The sequence below is a fragment of the Notechis scutatus genome, chromosome 1 (genome assembly GCF_049901735.1).
Source record: "Notechis scutatus isolate UNSWTSFEM ecotype Mainland chromosome 1, rNotScu1.2, whole genome shotgun sequence".
Lineage (NCBI taxonomy): Eukaryota > Metazoa > Chordata > Lepidosauria > Squamata > Elapidae > Notechis > Notechis scutatus.
In genome coordinates, this window is record NC_142009.1 from 322,417,126 (window position 1) to 322,437,213 (window position 20,088).

General features: G+C 42.5%; 2 protein-coding genes across 4 annotated transcripts in view; one reads left to right on the plus strand and one right to left on the minus strand.

Annotated features, from left to right (window-relative positions):
• Positions 1-6,273, minus strand: ZNF511 (zinc finger protein 511). Of its 3 annotated transcripts, none has more exons than XM_026670900.2 (6): positions 6,134-6,273; positions 5,797-5,870; positions 4,406-4,607; positions 3,042-3,166; positions 2,221-2,412; positions 1-1,296 (listed from the first exon to the last, which is right to left on the minus strand). In XM_026670900.2, exons 1-6 carry the CDS (start codon positions 6,212-6,214, stop codon positions 1,227-1,229), a joined length of 744 nt encoding a protein of 247 aa, XP_026526685.1. In that variant the 5' UTR covers positions 6,215-6,273; the 3' UTR covers positions 1-1,226. The 3 variants fall into 3 exon arrangements, with proteins under 3 accessions (XP_026526685.1, XP_087808614.1, XP_087808615.1); XM_087952488.1 differs by having other exon boundaries at positions 2,221-2,442; XM_087952489.1 differs by having other exon boundaries at positions 2,221-2,405; positions 3,041-3,166.
• Positions 6,262-20,088, plus strand: part of TUBGCP2 (tubulin gamma complex component 2) — a 22,233-nt gene continuing 8,406 nt past the window's right edge. Inside the window, exons 1-10 of the mRNA XM_087952485.1 lie at positions 6,262-6,573; positions 8,079-8,207; positions 9,286-9,474; positions 10,609-10,768; positions 11,102-11,309; positions 14,101-14,300; positions 15,345-15,534; positions 18,674-18,819; positions 19,042-19,222; positions 19,411-19,591. Coding sequence (XP_087808611.1) covers positions 6,421-6,573; positions 8,079-8,207; positions 9,286-9,474; positions 10,609-10,768; positions 11,102-11,309; positions 14,101-14,300; positions 15,345-15,534; positions 18,674-18,819; positions 19,042-19,222; positions 19,411-19,591 — 1,737 coding nt within the window. The 5' untranslated portion in view covers positions 6,262-6,420. The remainder of the gene's footprint in view (positions 6,574-8,078; positions 8,208-9,285; positions 9,475-10,608; positions 10,769-11,101; positions 11,310-14,100; positions 14,301-15,344; positions 15,535-18,673; positions 18,820-19,041; positions 19,223-19,410; positions 19,592-20,088) is intronic.

Here is a 20,088-nt window from a genome sequence, read left to right on the forward strand (position 1 = left end):
TACAAGGAAGAAATAATTTTTATAGGGTTTTTAAATTCTTTGTTGACTGGTTTTTTCTTTGTTATTTCAATCTTTTCCCTTAAGTTTTCTTTCTTTTTGTAGTAAGCATAAACCACAGAACCCTCATTCATCCTTACCAATACCGTCCTGCTGATATGCCAACTCTGTTTTTCAAAATGAAGTAAGTCACAGTCATCAGCCAACTCTTGCAGCTCAAGGCAAGTAAAGTAAGTAAGTAGCAATACAAATCAAAATTACAAAAACTTACAATGAAAAATACAAAATTTCACATCTCAGATGCCCTCTGGAAGAACTCCATTTTCAGCTGCTTCCATGAGCCAATCAGAATTGGAGCCAAATACATGTTCCAAGGAAGAACATTCAATACAAGGGATATGTTTGCCATCTTCAATTATTTGTAAACATAAAAAGGCAGAATATACATAAATAAATAAAATAAAGAATAAACAAAAAGACAACCTTGCAGCAACATAGTCAGAAGTAATTCTCAAAAACAATGCAAATTAACTTCTTAGAAGCATTTCAAGTAAGCTTATACCCATTCAGGCACAACAGAATTATATCTGAACCCAACAACTCCCAACACATCTGTATCTCTTGAATTGTCTGATATTGTCTGATATTTAGTAACACGACAGCCTACTTTACAAGGTTGGTGTAAAGATCAGGATAGTTGTACCAAAGCAGAGATGCTGTTTTATTATTGTAACAGTTCCACATCCTATAATTTGAAATGTTCTAGAAACAGACCTGGGCTATTTTTGACATATAGGAGAGATAGCGGCCTAGTGGTTATTCTTCCCCTGGTTTCTGCCAACATAGCTGTTCGAAAGCATGCATATGCGAGTAGATAGGTTACCACTTTGGTGGGAAGGTAACAAAGTTCCATGCACCATGGTGAAGCATGACCATGGAAGCATCTTTGGACAATGCTGGCTCCCTCAACTAGGAAACGAAGCTGAGCACCATCCCCCTTTACCTTTATTTCTGAAACTTTAAATGGAGTTGGACTACAACAACCAGGTCAGAAGCAGCATTTTGCAGCTCCTACTAAAATACCTCCATTGGGAAGGGCAGGAATCAGTTCCAATATTTAACTAGCTTTGCCTCTGTTTGTTTCCCTGACTTCCTAGTAAATGAAGCCGGAACTTTGCTCTAGTTTTAAGGCCCTTTTCTGCAGATGAAATTCCTCCTGGTTGTCATATTCAGCTTTTCTTTTTCTGGCCTTTGAACACACGGGTAGCCCCTTGCCCAAAACAAATAGTCGGCGGGATTCTGAAAGACAAAAATGCAAAAAGAGCACAACCTGGCTTAGTTATATTATAGTAATATAATAAAGAACTAAATACAGGCTAACAAGTCCTCCTAAAGCAGAGTTCCCCAACTTTTTCAGCTTTGCGGAGCAGCAGGGGACAGGGAGAGAAGGGATGGTCCCACAGATACACGGCTCCATTTGTGCAAGTGGTGGGCACACAAAGCTGCCATTTGCACAAATGAAGCCCGTCCCAGCCTGGTCACCTGCTGCCCGTGTATGTGCCCACCATTTCCACAGTCCTGTTCCAAAAGGTTCAAGACCCGGCAGTGGGTCATGGCCCAGGGATTGGAGACCCCTATCCTAAAGTTTATTGTATTTCTAAACAATTCTATAGTCCTCTATAGTTCAAAGACAATAGTAGTTTTGCAGTATGCAGACCTAAAGGGGGAAAAAAAAATGCTTCAGATCCTGCATGAGTCTTGCCAGATTCCCTCACACACACCCGGTATGGTCAGCAATTAGCTTAAAGACAGAATTCATTCTTTTCCTTTAACTATCTCTGATCTGAGCATAATTACCATATTTTTCCGACTATAAGACGCACTCCCCCCCCCCAAAGTGGGTGGAAATGTCTGTGCGTCTTATAGAGCCAATGTTGCCAAAGCCCTGCCCACTCGCCTGCCCCCACCCCTCGGCCTCTGCCTCCCAGCAATTTGCCTCCTTGCAGCAAGCAGCTAACAGCCTGGTCAGCTTCAGCACAGCCTGATTTAACACGAACAGCTGATTGGCGGTTGGATCAGCCTCCCGGAATACCGACAATCAGTTGTTCCAGGCTGCAGGGATTGCTGCTGCCATCTATCGCTGCCTCCGTGCCCCCCTCGTTTTCGGCCTCCGCGCATCCTGTTTTCAGCTTGTTGCCATCTGAAAAAAGCAAAGCCACCAACCTTGATCTATAGAGCCGTTTTCCAAATGCTGGGGGGTCCACAGTACACTCTGTCTCAGACTGAAAGTCACTTTCCATTATACGCTCATCTGGATCCATTTCCATGACCTCAGCATGTGATTGTTCTGAGTCTTCCATATTCGTATCCATTGGCACATTGCTTTCTTTTGATGAAGGCCTCATTTTCTCTTTCCTATTGCAGAAATTTAGCTCAGTCAAAATACTGAAAAATAGATGGCAAGAACGTTGTAGAAAGGCTTTAACATCTATGCCAGTCCTCAGGGATGCTCTTTTTTTCCTTTTAAGCAGTCATAGAGAAAACATTATTGGTAGTGATTCAGCTCGGTCTTTGAGCAGGGAAAGCTAAGTTCGGATCTGTATTCTTCCACGAAACTCATTTATTTTATTCTCTCTCACATTCTGGTGAGAAAGAAGTTCCCTGACAATGGGCTCCAGCACAAATCCGAAAGCTTGGGAAACTAAACCTCTGGTCCCAGTGACTGACCCAGACTGGATTCTACAACATTATCCTGGGACACGAATATTTGTATTCATTCCTCATTTATTTATTTTTATTACATTTATATGCCATTCATCTCACTGTGGGTCAGTCACTCTCTCTTAGACTAATTTAACTAATCAAGTCAATACAGATTTTTTTTCCTTCCAAGAAAAATACAGAATGATCATACCAACAGTAATCATAACTAGGAACTGGTCTTCTAAATTTTAGATTTTCTAGAATTCATAGATCACAACATTTCTAATGAGCAATGAGGAACATCTCTAATGTACATTCCGTGTAAACATTTACATGTTTACCTTTGTGCTTTCAGGGATTTATTAAAACGAAAATCAGATGGATACTGATGAACTGTGATTAAGTGATCCTTGCGATTTTTGCTGCTCTTGAATTTCTCTGGACAGCTCTCTACCAAACACTGGTACTGCAAAGAGGCAGAAAAACCAATAAGAAGATTGATCAGTATTGTGTGTTCTACTTTTGAAGTTACAAGTCCACTGTTACAAATAATTCCTCTACAGAGGGATTATTGAGTCTGTCATCTGCACCTCTATAACTGTCTGGTTTGGTTCTGCAACCCAACAAGACATAGACTTCAGAGAGTGATTAGGACTTCAGAAAAAAACAATTACTACCAACCTGCCTTCAGTTGAGGACCTGTACACCGCATGAGTCAAAAAGAGGGCTGTGAAAATATTTACAGACCCCTCACATCCTGGACATAAACAGTTTCAAATCCTACTCTCAAAACGACGCTATAGAGCAAGGGTCTCCAACCTTGGCAACTTTAAGACTTATGGACTTTAACTCCCAGAGTTGAAGCTGGCGAAGGTAGCTGAGGAACTCTGGGGAGTTGAAGTCCACAAGTTTTAAAGTTGCCAAGGTTGGAGACCCCTGCTATAGAGCACTGCACACCAGAACAACTAGACACAAGAACAGGTTTTTTCCTGAATGCCATCACTCTGGTAAACAAATAATTCCTTCAACACTGTTCAACTATTTACAAAGTCTGCACTACTCTTACTATTAATCTTCTCATCACTCCTTATCACCCATCCCCTCCCACGTGACTGTATGACTGTAACTTTGTCGCTTGTATCCCTACGATCTATATTGACTGTTTCCTAGTATGATTTGATTGCTTATTGTACCCTATGACTATCATTAAGTGTTGTACTTTATGATTCTTGACTCTTGATGAATGTATCTTTTCTTTTATGTACACTGAGAGTATTTGCACCAAGACAAATTCTTGTGTGTCCAACCACACTTGGCCAATAAAGAATTCTATGCTATGCTATGCTATGCTATGCTATGCTATGCTATGCTATGCTATGCTATGCTATTGAACATAAGTTCAATCTTCCCAACTCAAGTAACAACTTTTAGGATGGTCTTAGTGTCAGCAGCTGACAGAGCTAACAATAATTGATGAACCCATGAAGTGAACTAAGCAGAAAGCATTTTACTGTTTTCAATGTCCAAGAGAAAAATGAACTACAAGTAAGCACTGCTTATGTTGATTTTTTTATAACCAAACAATGGTGATTATGATGGTAATATTCTTGATTACAAAAATATTGCAATTGTTAATATAACTAGACTTATGTTTGCACTGAACCTACTGAATAGCAGGCAATCTATAGGTCTCATGGACATTTACCATATTCTGCTTCTCTGCCATTATCTGGAAGAGGGAATCATGCCACTCCAAAATGTGAACATCTAACAAATGTGTTGAAGGGAAGGATCGCTTGCAAGAAGAACACACATTCCTGTGCAGCATGTTGTAATGATGCTCATAGCTCTCCAAGGTATTGAAAACCTGGCTGCATCCACCAATTTGGCAAGAAAATTCAGAGGTTCTGAAAGGAAACATAGAAAACAAATCTGTACCAAATTGCGACATTTTAGAAAGGTTGTGCTTATTTATTTAGTGCAATTTTATTTAGTCTTTACAGTGGTTGAAAGTTGCTTTGGGAGACTTGTTACTAAAGGAACAATACAAATACAGTAGAATCATCCCCATCATCATGGCTATACAGTAAAAGGTGAGGTGGTTTGAGGCATTTAATGTAACTCTCCCTTATGGTCAAGCTTGTTTCTGCTGAAGATTTTATAATGCAGGAGCAACAGGGAGGGAGGAGGGGAGGGAGGGAGAGAGGGAGATAAAAGAATCACAAAGTTGTCTAAAAAGATTCTCAGTCATCCAAGTAAATGGTTGTCCCAAAGGTGCTTTTTCAAGCGGTTCTGAGCTGAAGAAGCTTCTTGGATGAGAAGTGAAACATCTTCAAAGAAAAGCAAGAAAATCCAGTTGCCTCTTGAAAAAAGCATCTTTGGGACAATCCACAAAGTTGGAAGAGACCTTTGGAGGTCTTCTATTCCAACCCCCTACTCAAGCAGGGGACCCTACATCAGGAGTATCCAACCTTGAAACCTTGTTCTGACAATGAGAGCAATCAACCAACAGAACAGAAGTTGCAGGAGCTTCATTCCTTGAGACTTTCAAGAAGAGATTGGACTGCCATTTGTCAGAAATGGTGTAGGCCAGGGGTCTTCAAATTTGACAGCTTTAAGACTTGTGGATTTCAACTCCCAGAATCCCTCCTCCAGTCATGTTAGCTCAGGAATTCTGGGAGTTGAAGTCCACAAGTCTTAAACTTGCCAAGTTTGAAGACCCTTGGTGTAGGGTCTCCTGCTTGGGCAGGGTGGGTGGGTTGGACTAGATGACCTACAAGGTCCCTTTCAATTCTATTAATCTGTAATCTGAAATTCCAAAATTTATGACAACTGTGCTGGCATGGGAATTCTGGAAATTGATGCTCACAAATCCCAATGTTCCCAAGGTCGGACACCCCTGCCTTACAACATTGCAGACAAATGGTTGCCCAGTCTCTTCTTTAAAAAGATTTTAAATACCCTGCCTTTGGAAACAGAGAGGTCTTTATTCGCGGGGAGGGGGGGCCACAAAGGCCCAGACTCCTCCACTCCCCATGTCACCTGTGCACTCACAGGAAAGGAGGCACTTCTGCAGACCCCTCTCCCAATCTTCACCTGGGCCTTTCCGTGTCCGTTGTGACGTTCTCCAGGAGACCTTGGAGGTACATATGCCGGTGGACGTCGCCGTCCTGGAGAGGAAGAGAACAGGATTTACAGCAGGGGTGTCCAAGCTTGGAAACTTTAAGACTTGTGGACTTCAACTCCCAGAATTCCTCCTCCAGTCATATTAGCTCGGGAATTCTGGGAGTTGAAGTCCACAAGTCTTAAAGTGGCCAAGTTTGGGGACCCCTGATTTACAGCCATCGCTTCAGGCGCAGGGAAGAAATGCGCCGGCCCGCTTCCCAGGCAAGCCAACACCCAGCTCGGCAGGCAGGGCAAAGAGGCTCCCTACCTCGAAGAAAGGATGGTCCGCCGGGTAGCGGATCACGGCGGGGCGGAAACGGAAAGGACCGCTCTCACCACCGCCGGCCATCTTTTCCCGCCGCTGCTTTTCTCCCTTGAAACCAGCACACCCGCGCTTCCGCTTCCGGGTCGTGCGGAGGATGGTTGCTGGGAGACGGGAGAGGACGGGCTAGAACAGGTGGAGCTTTGGGCGCCTTGCTCCTAACGGCATGGCCCTGCCTTGCAGGGTTGTTGGGGCTGCCCCGCTGAAGCCCTGAAGTCTGCTTTCTCGTCATTATGAGCGAGTTTCGGATTCATCACGACGTGAACGAGCTTCTCAGCCTGCTGCGAGTGCGGGGCAGCGGCGAAGGGGCGGAGGTCTACATCGACCTGCTCCAGAAGAACCGCGCCCCTTATCTCACCACCACCGCCTCAGCCCTCGGAGCCAAGGTGGATCGGCCGGGAGAGACCGAGGGCGGGAGGGGGTTGGAAATGGGTGCGGGGGTGGAAGATGGGGACCAGCGGAGTCCTTTCCGGCCCGGGAATATCTAATTTGGTAGCAAAATGTCTTTTTTCTTCTTTTTTTAGCAATAGCATTTAGACTTGTATACCGCTTTCCAATGCTTCACAGCCCCCTCTAAGCGGTTTACAGAGTCAGCATATCGCCCCCAACAATCTGGGTCCTCATTTTACCCATCTTGGAAGGATGGAAGGCTGAGTCAACCTATTTTTGTATAGGAGGGAAGGAATGAGATATTTTGAAGTAAATAAACCACCGATGGCTGCGAAGATCCACCCCGCTATTCCTCCACAATAGTAATATTTAAGGGACCAACTGGTTTTGCAATCAGTTTTAAAAAGGTCGGACTGGCCCCTGCATAAGATCTGATGAAATGAAGACAGCCACAAAGTCCTTCTGGGTCCCAATGGCTCGTAAGAGGTTCCTCTCCCACCCTGCTTCCAGGATTTTGGAGCTCAATGGAAATATTTATATATATTTATATTTTTTGCAGGTTTATTATTTAGTTGTTATTTGTTAAAGTTATTTGCCACCTATCTCGCCACGGGGCTACTCACAATCATAAAAAGGAAGAAAAAAGAGTAAACACAAGTTAAAATAATAGAATAAAATAATTACAAAAGAATATAGATACAGTAATATGATAACCAAAAAGATGGATGGGTGGAGAACAGAGAGAAAAAGGGAGGAGAGATGGAGTCTGCTGGCAATCTAGCAGCTACCCTCTAGGTTTATCAGGTTTATTTGTTCATAACTGGCCTTAAAAGAGCTGCTAGTCTTCAAAATATGAAATTTGTGTTCATATTTGCTGGCCTTCCTGACCACATTTTATCGCAGAGTGAGCTAGGTAAATCCAAATTCATAAAGCCATGTGGAGTTATTCAACCCTCAAGTTCAATCCCCTGCTCAGGATAGGAATCAAAATAATTTACAGAGATGATAGCAAGGAAGTTTTCACCAAGATAGAAGAAACATGGGTAGATGTGGTAAGTGATGTTGGTTTCTTTATCTTATGTCATGTCTTTAACTTTTTTGGCTATCTCATTCTTTTGTGTGTGGGGGGGGGGGGCATAATGTTGTTTACCCCAGAGAGGAATAGTCTGGTGGGTATGAATATATAATACAGTCAGAGAGGGAAAATCTATGGCAGCTTTTTTTCTGCCACCACAGGATCATAGTTCATGCCAGAGGAAACAGGCTTTGTTAAGTCGAAAAGCACTTGGAAGTTTACAGATATATATTTGAGTAGTTTTTTTCCTCTTGTGATACTATTAGAACAATACTGATACTCATAGAACAATACTAATGTTATTGATTGTTTTTCTTTATTTGGTTGCTTTTGTACACTATCCAAAGTCAGATTGCTCAAATTGGGCGACTATATACTATAAATTAATTAAAATTTTAAAAGTAAATAAAAACATGTATTTCCTAGGTTAAAATTGCAGAGTTTTCACGGACTCCAGAAGATTTCTTAAACAAATATGATGAACTGAAATCGAAGAACACAAGACATCTTGACTCACTTGTGTGTTTGCTGTCCAAGCTTACAGAAGACAAAGAGGTAGGTTTACTTTGGAAAGCCCACATAAAAACAATTTTAATTTTTTGCTAGTTGTGTTGGTAAGAATAGGAGACCAAGCATTAAAGGAGTCAAGACCAATCATGGTTGTGCAGTGGGATCCAGAAAGGAGTACAAAGTAAGGAAATAAGGAAATCTCTTGCATTCTCAAACTAACAGGATTGAGTTGAGGAATACAGCAAAGCAAAATAAAAGTCTGGGTTAAGTAACATTAATTTTCCAAATCCGTGTACAGAATAATTTCTAAATGTAATACGGAGGTCTTTTCAATTGGAGATGATCACAAAATGCAGGGGATGAAAGAGATATTGGAAATTATCTCTCTAAGTCCAGGGTTCCCCAAAGTGGTTAGTATCAACCCTCAATAGAACTATCCCTTGTGGTGGTTACTATTATTTGTATGGTAGTGCTATTAGTTAAAGTGGTATTTATTCCATTATTTTCATATAATAAATGTTTGGGGTGTGCATGAAGAATCTGAAACTTCATGAGAGAGTCAGTGAGCTGAAGAGAATGGAGACTTCTGATCTAGTGAGACCCCAGTCAGCTATCCAATCATATAGCATAGCTGAGTGACAGTGAACAAGTCTTTATTTACACATCTCTAGAGAAGGAGAATCTACCATCTCTCAAGATAGTTTGTCCCATTGTTGAACAGTTCTTACCATTTTTCTGATGTCCAACCAAAATCTGCTTCCCTATCACTGAAATCCATTTAAATGATATAGGGGTCTTCTGCACAAAGGGAATAAATGCCATTCTACAAAAAAAGTAGACATCTGATTCAAGGATGCCTCAGAAGTTGAGTGAAGTTATTAATCAGCACTCGCCATAAGCTAGAATCAAGAACATCTGGATAAGAGAACAAACTATTGTTGCCATACATACCGAAATTCCATAATAGGTTTCAGGGAATTGTCAGAAATGCAAGTAGATGCCTAGATATGTTGGTAGCCAGAGGTATAGTAAGTTCAGCAAATAATCAGGAAATCATACATGTGCATGTGAATAACTTGAAGCCTTCATTATTTCTATATTCTGTTTTTTGGGCCATTTTCAGACTTTACAATACTTACAACAGAATGCAAAGGAAAGGGCAGAACTTGCAGCAAGTGCAGCAGCCAGTAACAGTGGTAGCAGCAGCCTCACTTTCTCTGTCCCCTCAACAACTTCCAAAATGACTGTTCAAGAACTGGAGGAGTTACGGAAACAATTGGGCACTGTGACAACTGGCTCCAGCTCACAGCAGGTTTCTGAAGTTCTTCCTTTGTTTATTTACTGTATGTAAACCATGTAATCCAAAGGGCCGTGCATATTCTTTATGGTTCCACATTTACTGAGGTGTAGGCAGTGAAATCTATTTTTCTAGTAAGCAGTTGTGATTTACCTCTTAACTAGAAAACCTTTAGAAAGACTGAAACCATTGGAGAGGGAAAGCTTTTTTCCTCTTTTTTAAAATAAGATAATTATTTTGGAGAGAAAAATAAAAACTCATAAGTTTCTTCCCAGGTTTAAATTTTTTCACTTTTGCTAATAGATGCTTCTTTCTAAGAAAGTTGTGGAATGTTATTTGAAAGTCAACTGGTTATTGCCAAAAACATCTAGTGGAATTGTTTTGACGTTGAAGGGTGATGTGAGAGATTGTAAATAAAATAATTGTTAAAACCTATCTTTATAATAGAAACATAATGAATAAATAAATTGTGAATGAAGAACTTATTTCCCATCAAGAAACAAAAGTTGGGGTTATTCCATATTATATTTTATCAGAAATTATAAGGAATCACAGGGAAATTATATGCTAGTAAATTATTGGATGGATACTGCAAAATGTTACGCGTAGGCTATCCCTTGGCAATTTTAGCTACTCAAAATAACCCTGAAATGTTTCTTACAAGTTACTTATCTAGTACTCTCTTAACTTCCTGGCCACTAACCCAGTTCAGTATCTTGATGTTGATTTTTAAAGCCCTGAATAGCTACATGCCAGACTTGAATGGCTTGAGGAATGATTCTTCCCATATAAACTAGCCTGGCACTTCAATCATTTTCTGATGACCCCATACTGTGGCTGTGGATGCTTAGAGTAGACTAATCAATGTTATATATACAACTTTTGAGCTGATTGTGGAATGTGAAGTTAATACAGACTGGATGAAATTAACTGGTTGAGTGGGGTGGAGGCTAAGAAATGTTTTGTCTGCTCAAGTAAAGATGGATATCATCACTCTTGGCCATGCAGTAAATCAAATACTAAAATATTTCATACTGCTGTGACAAAGAACCAATTTGTCTCATCTCTTTGTGTGGCAAAAAGGTTGCTTGTATTAGTTTGGTAGACATTTAACTCACAGAATGCTCATGTCTCATTTTTCTTTGGCAGCCTCTTGAACTTATACGAAAGGCACTCCGAGAAAAGCAGAACAAGAAAAATTCTGGCCAGCCTATCCCGTCATTCCCTTCCTGGGTGTATGAGAGACCAGCTCTTATTGGAGACTTTCTCTCTGGCTCTAGTTTAAGTACAGATACAACTGTGCCAATAGGTGAGTAAAAATGGTGGATTGTAAGAGACCACTCTAATCATGAAGCTCAATACCAATCTATTGTTTGGCTGGAACCTTTCATTAGCACTTAAACATTCAGTCTGTATGTTAGTAACATCCAGTTCCTGCTAGCGTACATCAAAGGAACTGGGATGTAAAGTTAGAGATGTTAATTAATTTGTGTACATTATTCTTTTCAGCAATTTAGGGAAGATTATTTTGAATCTTAATTGGATGCCTTTAATATAAAAACTTGATCCTCCAGAAGCCTGAAAATTATTTGTTTGTTTTTCCCTTCTCCAAAGTAACATGTATCTTTGATTTCCTCATCAGGTACATTACCATTGGCAGCCCAAGAGTCTGCAGTTGTAGAAGACCTGCTGTATGTTTTGATAGGTGTGGATGGCAGATACATCACAGCACAACCCCTTGTTGGTAGAGAGACTCGCACTTTTCTAGTGGACCCCAATCTAGATATGTCTGTTAAGGAATTGGTCACTAGAATCCTCCCTGTTGCTGCAAGTTACTCCATAATATCCAGGTACTAGCAATTTTCTTAAAATGTCACCAGGGGAGACTGATGTAAGTGTCCATTTCTTATATGCTTCTTGCAACAACTCTAGAAAGCCAGGCTCAGCTAATAAACCAGCCTACTGTTTGTTCTTACACACACACATATATATACATACATACATGCACACACATATACATACGTACATACATACCCATGTTTCTCACAAAATAAGGCCAGGCCTTTTTTTTTTTGACCCCCGAAAAAACGGCTAGGCCGTCTTTTCAGGGGTGACTTAATTTCCACCCCCACCTAGAGTGGCCCATACGTATGTACCTCTCCACGAGGCCGTTTCTATCGGCCGACGAAAGCTCCCCGAAGGCAGAGTCCCCAGCCGCTCCAGGGCGAGGCATGGCTGCCCATGTCCCCTCGCCATTAGTCAGTGTCTTTCGGGCAATGGAAGCTCCCCAAGGGCAATCACCAGCCACTTCGATCAGCCAGTAGAACAGGCATATTCTTCCGATTAAAATCGGAATTCCGATTTTTTGGGGAATCCCCCCCCTTTCCCCCCCTTCTTCTCCTCCTTCCTCTCCCCTCGGAGGCCCTGAGTCAGGAGTTGCTGGCGCGGCTCCAGTCCCGCGTTGCCTCAGGAAGGGAAAGGCAAAAAGGAAGAGCCGCGGCGGCACTTTGCAACGGCAGCAGCGGCTCCTGGTTTTGCCTTTCCCTTCCCGGGCCAACGCGGGACTGGAGCCACGTGGAGCTGCGCCGGCGGTAGCAACTCCTGACAGCCCCAGCTGGATACCTGAGCGGAGCCCGGGCGGTGCGAGCGGAGGCCGCTGAGCGGCAGGAAAAGGGAGCTGGGCCAGCCACAGACCAGCCTCTGTGCAACACGCCACCGCCCGGCCCTGGCGAGGAAAGCAGCGGGCGCTCCCGGGCGCGCGGCGGGGGTCTCTTTGGCCGGCCCCGATTTTTTTCAGAGTGGAATATCATGCCTGTAGAAGCAGCCTCAGGGCGAGCGCACACACACACTCCCCTCGCCGCGAGGGCGTTTCGGCTGACGAAAGCTCCCTGAAGGCAGAGTCCCCAGCTGCTTTGGGGTGAGGCATGGCTGCCCACACTCCCCTCACTGCGAGGCCGCTTCTATCGGCCGACGAAACCTCCCTTGAAGGCAGAGTCCCCAGCCGCTTCGGGGCGAGGCGTGCCTATGCATCAGGTTCCCAACTGCAAACTCAGTGCAACTGCAAACTCAAGCAACGTGCATATGCTATTGTCAGAATAAATATCACACGACCCCAAGATTCCCGCTGCTTCCTGAGCCAGCTGCTCTTCTTCGTCCCCTCAGATAGCCCTATCCCCCCCCCACCCGGCATGCAGTTGGTAAGTTACAAAAGGGTTGTTTATCATTAAAAATCTGCTTTGTGATCAAAGGCAATGTGAAATGAGGGCAGGGAGGGAAGAAGAAGTGTGCTTAACTGAGTTTCTGAACCTGAAGGTCCCTGCTCTTCCGCCACCTCTCTTTTGTTGGTGCAATTTACCTGGGGGGGGGGGTTGTCCCAAGACCCTTTGAGTTTATTCATTTACGTTTCCCCAAGAGGCTTTTTTGGAGGGGGTGTTTCTTCCCTGCAATGCAGCCATCATCTCTCCTGGGCCCAGCAAGACGCCGTCCTCCCCACTGGAGGGAGTTGGGGGTTCAGGGAAGTGTCCTGTTAATCATTAAAGCAATCTGAAAGACCACCCTTTGAGCCCACCAGGATGATCTTCACCCAGCTCAGGCAAAAAAAACCAGGAGCCCCTGCCGCCCTGCCGCACTCTGCCGCCTCCCTGCCCCCAAGTGCCTGCTCTGCTCAAGTCAGAGATGGGGGGGGGAGAACCAGTCCCTGGATTCCCAGAGCACACCTGGGAGAGGGCTTGTCTAGGATGGAAACTAAGCAGGGTTGGAGCTGAGATGGAGTCCCCAGGAAAGGAATTCCAAGGCTGCAGAGAGAAGTTTAAAAGAGTGGGACAGGAGAAGACAAAAGCGACCCTCCTGCGATCCAAATGGTTGCAGTGGGAAATCGAGGCGGGGGTAGAATAGGGCTATCTGAGGGGATGAAGAAGAGCGGCTGGCTCAGGAAGCAGAAATGCAGCAGGAATCTTGGGGTCTGATATTTATTCTGACAACAGCATATGTACATTGCATTGAGTTTGCAGTTGCATTGAGTTTGCAGCTGCATTGAGTTTGCAGTTGGGAACCTGATGCATAGGCACGCCACGTCCCGAAGCGGCTGGGGACTCTGCCTTCGGGGAGCTTTTGTCGGTCAATAGAAGCGGCCTCGCGGCGAGGGGAGTGTGTATGTGCGCTTGCCCCGAGGCCGCTTCTACCGGCCGATTGAAGTGGCTGGTGACTGCCCTTGGGGAACTTCCATCACCCGAAAGACACTGCCTAATGGCGAGGGGACACGGGCAGCCATGCCTCGCCCTGAAGCAGTTGGGGACTCTGTCTTTGGGGAGCTTCTGTTGGCTGATGTTGTATCGGTAGATCAAGGTATTCTAGCCTAGGCTACCTGCAGGGCACTCCTAAAGGCAAGTTTTCTCCCCACCCCGCCCTTCCCCCCCATTTTTCTTCACCTCTTATAGTTCTAACGAACAATGTGACAAATGGCAGGGAAACCCATGGATTAAATAGGCCTAAATTTTGGGGGTGGGGCTTAATTTCACCTCATGCCCAGAAATCATGCTGGGCTTTCCTATTGGTGGAGGCCGTATTGTTGGAGAAACACGGTACATACATACATACATACATACATACATACATATTGACAAAAGGCTTGGATTATTGCAGGTTTGTAGAAGAGAAATCTTCCTTTGAATATGGACAAGTAAATCATGCATTGGCAGCAGCAATGAGGACCCTCGTTAAAGAGTACATGATCCTGATAACCCAACTGGAACATCTCCAGCGCCAAGGACTCCTCTCACTGCAGAAGCTTTGGTTTTATATTCAGCCCACAATGAGGACAATGGAAATCTTGGCTTCTCTTGGTGAGGAATTCTTCTGTCTTTGATTTACTGGGTTGGTAAGAAATGTTTTCTGCTAGACCATCTTTCAACATTTATCTATATAAGTAGGGTGGCCAGTTTTTTTAGTGAATCAAGTGGAATTTTTTCTGCCTGCATTTCTCTTCTTCAATTATCTAAAGCAAAATCCCAATTCAATTACTATTTTTAGTAACTACATTCCTGTTACACTAATACCTGTTCTTCAAATACAGGGCCATCCTATATATTTATTTTAGGTCTGCTAGAGGCCTCTGAAACTTCAGAACTGGAAGAAATCATGCTTTGACTCCAGCCAGGGGGTTAAAACTGCTGGTTTAATGAGATTGTGCATTTGTACTCTGATATAAACTGGCTTGAGGCTATCATTCTTATTATAATTTTAGTTATTGTAATTTAAATCACCCTGAAAACTATTGAGCTAAAAAGAAAGGCTTTTAAAACTTATGAACACATATTTAAAGAATTCAGTTACACCATGGAACCTGCTCAATTTGAGCAGATCACTTATATCTCAACAACCACTTTTATAGGTAATCCTTGACTTAACAACCATAATTGAGCCATGGGAGTATGTGGCCATCATAACTGCAGAAACAGGTAATAAGTAGTTTGCCGGGGAAAATCTGCCATAACATTAAACAATCATTAGGCAATTAGTCATAAATCAAGGACAAGCTATACCTGTACTTTGATGGTATCAGTTTGACTGTCATTTATTCTGCTAGTAAAATTATTCCCACTCACATTCAAAGATGTTTAAGATTACATTGAGGCATTTGAGAGCTGTATTCAATGTTTTTCAGCATGCAGCCAACTAAGCTCAGTGAGTCTTCTTGAAATTATTATGTTTAGTAGATTAGCAGTGTTGCAGTTGAATATTTGTTCAAGTGGACTTTATGCAAGAAATAGCAAGCAGATTCTTTCAGCAGAAGAAAGATCTTTCATGGTAACTGATGGGTTCAACAGATAATAACTGCATTTTTTTCACAGTGAAGTTTTTAAAATTGCATCTTTTTTTTTTTTCAGCTACTTCGATAGACAAGGGCGAGTCCATGGGAGGTTCAACCCTCAGCCTGCTCCATGACAAAACATTCAATTACACAGGGGACAGCCAAGCCCAGGAGCTGTGCCTCTATTTAACCAAAGCTGCCAGTGTTCCATACTTTGAGATATTGGAGAAGTGGATCTACAGAGGCATTATCAACGATCCTTATAGGTACCCTGAGGAATCATGTTCTTTTTTCTTTTGGGTATCATTTGTGGTATTGTTGGGAGGCGAGGTAAAATTCCTTGCACTAATGGAAACGGTGTGTTAGAGCTTCCAGAGTAATCAGAATGTATACATACATACATACATACATACATACATACATACATACATACATACATATAATTTGTTTTCGTAGATTTTCATGGGTACAGGTATGTAGGTCTAGGTGTGTTCGGGTCTTTTCCCGTGTAAGATTAAGAGTATCTTGGCAACATTTCGGCGAGGTCCCACTTGCCATCCTCAGGCTGGTATTTTCGGCTTCGTGCTTGCACTGGTATATATATATATAGTCTGGTATATAAATATATATATTTATATATATTATATATATTTATATATATATTTATTATATATATATATATATATATATATATATATATATATATATATATATATATATATATATATATATGGATCTTTGGTTATTCGGGTTTTCTCCGCGTAAGATTCAAAGTATCTAGGCAACGTTTCGGCGAGGTCCCACTCGCCATCTTCAGGCTGGTGCTTTCGGCTTAGTGCCAGTGCAAGCAGTGTGTGACCGGAGCTGCCATCTCTCTATATATACAAGTGGTGGGGGATGATGTGCTGGGCTGGTTGGCTGTGCTGCAGCCTCTTGATTGGTTGATGGAGTTGATGTTGGTATAATGGGCTGTGTAATGGCCTTTTGTTGTAGAGATATCCTGGATCTTGTGCTGTCATCTCCTGGGTCGTTAGCCTCTTGTGTTTTAACGGCTTGGGTAATGGGTTGTGTGATGGGCTTGTGAGTTCTTTTGTTGTGGTATCCTGGGTCTTGCGTTGTAATCTCCTGGGTCGTTTGTGTTTTGATCTCTTTTCCATTAGCCTCCTGTGTAGTAACAGCTTGGGTAATGGGTTGTGTGATGACCTTGTGAGATTTATTGCTGTGGTATCCTTGGTCTTGTGCTGTGATATCCTGGGTCATTTGCTGTGTTGTGACTTCTTGAGTTCTTGAGGTGTAATTTCTTGAGTTTTCTGATGTGATGTCCTGAGTGGGTGGCTGTGATGTAGCATTTTGGGTTTTTAATATGGCTTTGAGTTTGGGGTCTGGGTCTGTGTTCGTTTGGCTTCGAGTTCGTGGTGTGGTACCACATCTTCATGGTGGGGTCAGTTCGCTTCATGTATGGTTTAGAGGAGTTTGAAGTGGGTAGTGATGCAGCTGCAGTGCGGCTTCTGGTCTGTGGTGTGTCTCATCTTCTGTGTGGGTGTGAGTCTGATTTTTACGTGGAAGTGTGGTGGTGGCATCTTGTGTGGCCCTCATGGGTGTGGGTCTGGTGTCATTTATCATGTTGGGTACTCGTCTGTTCATGAGGCGGGTTTCCAAATGGCTGGTAAGCGGAGGTGTCATCTCTTTTATTCATGCTGTGTGGGCGTTTTCTATCTCTATGGCTTCTCTGATTATTCTGCTGCTGTGGTGTTCAGTTTTGGCGATAGTTCTGGTATTTTTAAGGTCAATCTCATGTCCTGTGGCTTTGAGGTGTTGGACCAGGGAAGAGGTTGGTTCTTCTTTTTTGATTGAGTTCTTATGTTCTTCAACGCGTGCACTTATTCTTCTGTTAGTTTGTCCAATGTATGTACAATGTATGTATATGAAATCCCCTGCACTGCCTGCCTCACCACATACATTGGACAAACTAACAGAAGAATAAGTGCACGCGTTGAAGAACATAAGAACTCAATCAAAAAGAAGAACCAACCTCTTCCCTGGTCCAACACCTCAAAGCCACAGGACATGAGATTGACCTTAAAAATACCAGAACTATCGCCAAAACTGAACACCACAGCAGCAGAATAATCAGAGAAGCCATAGAGATAGAAAAACGCCCACACAGCATGAATAAAAGAGATGACACCTCCCGCTACCAGCCATTTGGAAACCCGCCTCATGAACAGACGAGTACCCAACATGATAAATGACACCAGACCCACACCCATGAGGGCCACACAAGATGCCACCACCACACTTCCACGTAAAAAATCAGACTCACACCCACACAGAAGATGAGACACGACCACAGACCAGAAGCCGCACTGCAGCTGCATCACTACCCACTTCAAACTCCTCTGAACCATACATGAAGCGAACTGACCCCACCATGAAGATGTGGCACGACCACGAACTCAAGCCAAACGAACACAGACCCAGACCCCAAACTCAAAGCCATATTAAAAACCCAAAATGCTACATCACAGCCACCCCTCAGGACATCACATCAGAAAACTCAAGAAATTACACCTCAAGAACTCAAGAAGTCACAACACAGCAAATGACCCAGGATATCACAGCACAAGACCAAGGATACCACAGCAATAAATCTCACAAGGTCATCACACAACCCATTACCCAAGCTGTTACTACACAGGAGGCTAATGGAAAAGAGATCAAAACACAAACGACCCAGGAGATTACAACGCAAGACCCAGGATACCACAACAAAAGAACTCACAAGCCCATCACACAACCCATTACCCAAGCCGTTAAAACACAAGAGGCTAACGACCCAGGAGATGACAGCACAAGATCCAGGATATCTCCACAACAAAAGGCCATTACACAGCCCATTATACCAACATCAACTCCATCAACCAATCAAGAGGCTGCAGCACAGCCAACCAGCCCAGCACATCATCCCCCACCACTTGTATATATAGAGAGATGGCAGCTCCGGTCACACACTGCTTGCACTGGCACTAAGCCGAAAGCACCAGCCTGAAGATGGCGAGTGGGACCTCGCCGAAACGTTGCCTAGATACTTTGAATCTTACGCGGGAGAAAACCCGAATACCAAAGATCCATACAAATCCATATATATATATATATATATATATATATATATATATATATATATATATATATATATATATATATATATATATATATATATATATATATATAATAAATAAATAAATAAAATAATATATAAATATATATATAAAAATCTCACACCGGAAAAAACAAAAATCCTTTTCTACCTTTGTACTCTGATTTCCCCTTTCACCCTTCTGCCACCTGCCCTTCCCTGCCGCTGCTCTTCATCACTCCTAAACATTCACTTCTTTAATTTTATAGTGAATTCATGGTGGAGGAACATGAACTCCAAAAGGAAAAGATCCAGGAGGACTATAATGATAAGTACTGGGATCAAAGATACACCATTGTCCAGCAACAGATTCCCTCCTTCCTGCAAAAGGTTGCTGATAAAATACTTAGCACAGGTAAGCATATAGTTTTTGGTAAAAAAAGGGCAAGGTGAAAAGGAAAGGTGGCAAAGGCTCCTGAAAAACAATACTCTTAAGCACCTAAAAAATTGGTGTCTAAGCTATGTGTGGACTCATCACTTTTGCTCCATCACAAGGCAGAGCAAATTAAGCCTTGATTGATTGTAAAGTTTTGATATTCAGTCTATACTCATCTGAGTTATTCCTTTCTCCCTTCAGGGAAGTACTTAAATGTGGTCCGGGAATGTGGCCATGATGTTACTTGCCCAGTGGCAAAGGAGGTTGTTTATACCTTGAAGGAGCGTGAATATGTGGAACAGATAGAGAAGGCCTATAATTATGCCAGCAAAGTCTTGCTTGATTTCCTGATAGATGAAAAGGAGCTTGTGGCTCACTTAAGGTTTGTGGCAATCATGATTTAATTGGGGTAACTGCCGGAATCCTGACAGTTCGCTTCATTTGTTATATTCAGAAAGTATGGTTTTTACCTTGCTTTGCCTAAGAGAATGATTCAGGTAGGCAGGGGAAAGTGCTGGCTTTTTTTAGCATTTGTCCTTGTAGAAAATACACACTTTTTTTGTTGAACAGGTCCATCAAGCACTACTTTCTTATGGACCAAGGTGACTTTTATGTCCATTTCATGGATTTGACAGAAGAGGAGTTGAAAAAACCAGTAGATGATATCATTCCGACTAGATTGGAAGCTCTTCTGGAATTAGCATTACGTATGAGCACAGCTAACACTGACCCGTTTAAAGATGATTTAAAGGTAAAGTCTTTGCAGCCTGAAATGAAGACAAGATGTTATAAAGACAGAAAATAAAGACAGATGTCAGATCCACAGATAAAAACTGGGAGGTCTAGATAGTTACCTGTTTCGCTTTTATCGAGCCACTAATATAAAACTTTTGGGACAAAAAAAATCTGAAGCAACCATAACAGCAGATAAACTATTAACAACTCAAGAAAACATTTAAGTCACAGCATTTGCCATATAAGCTAGAGGAAGTGCAGCTGAAAGCCTTTTTAAAGCAAAGGGTCATGTTGATGATCATTGTTAGTATACATTTATATGCTGTCCAACTCTCATCTGTCAGTTAATTCCATAATAAGGCATATAAGCAACAGACTATATTTTGTGGGTAGAAGAAATGCCTTTTCCCTAAATTCCCTTATATGCATTGTCTAACCTAACCTAGTAATTATATAAGGCAGTAATAATGCCTTATAATTAACAAAAAGACTTTTTTTCTCCAATATCACATT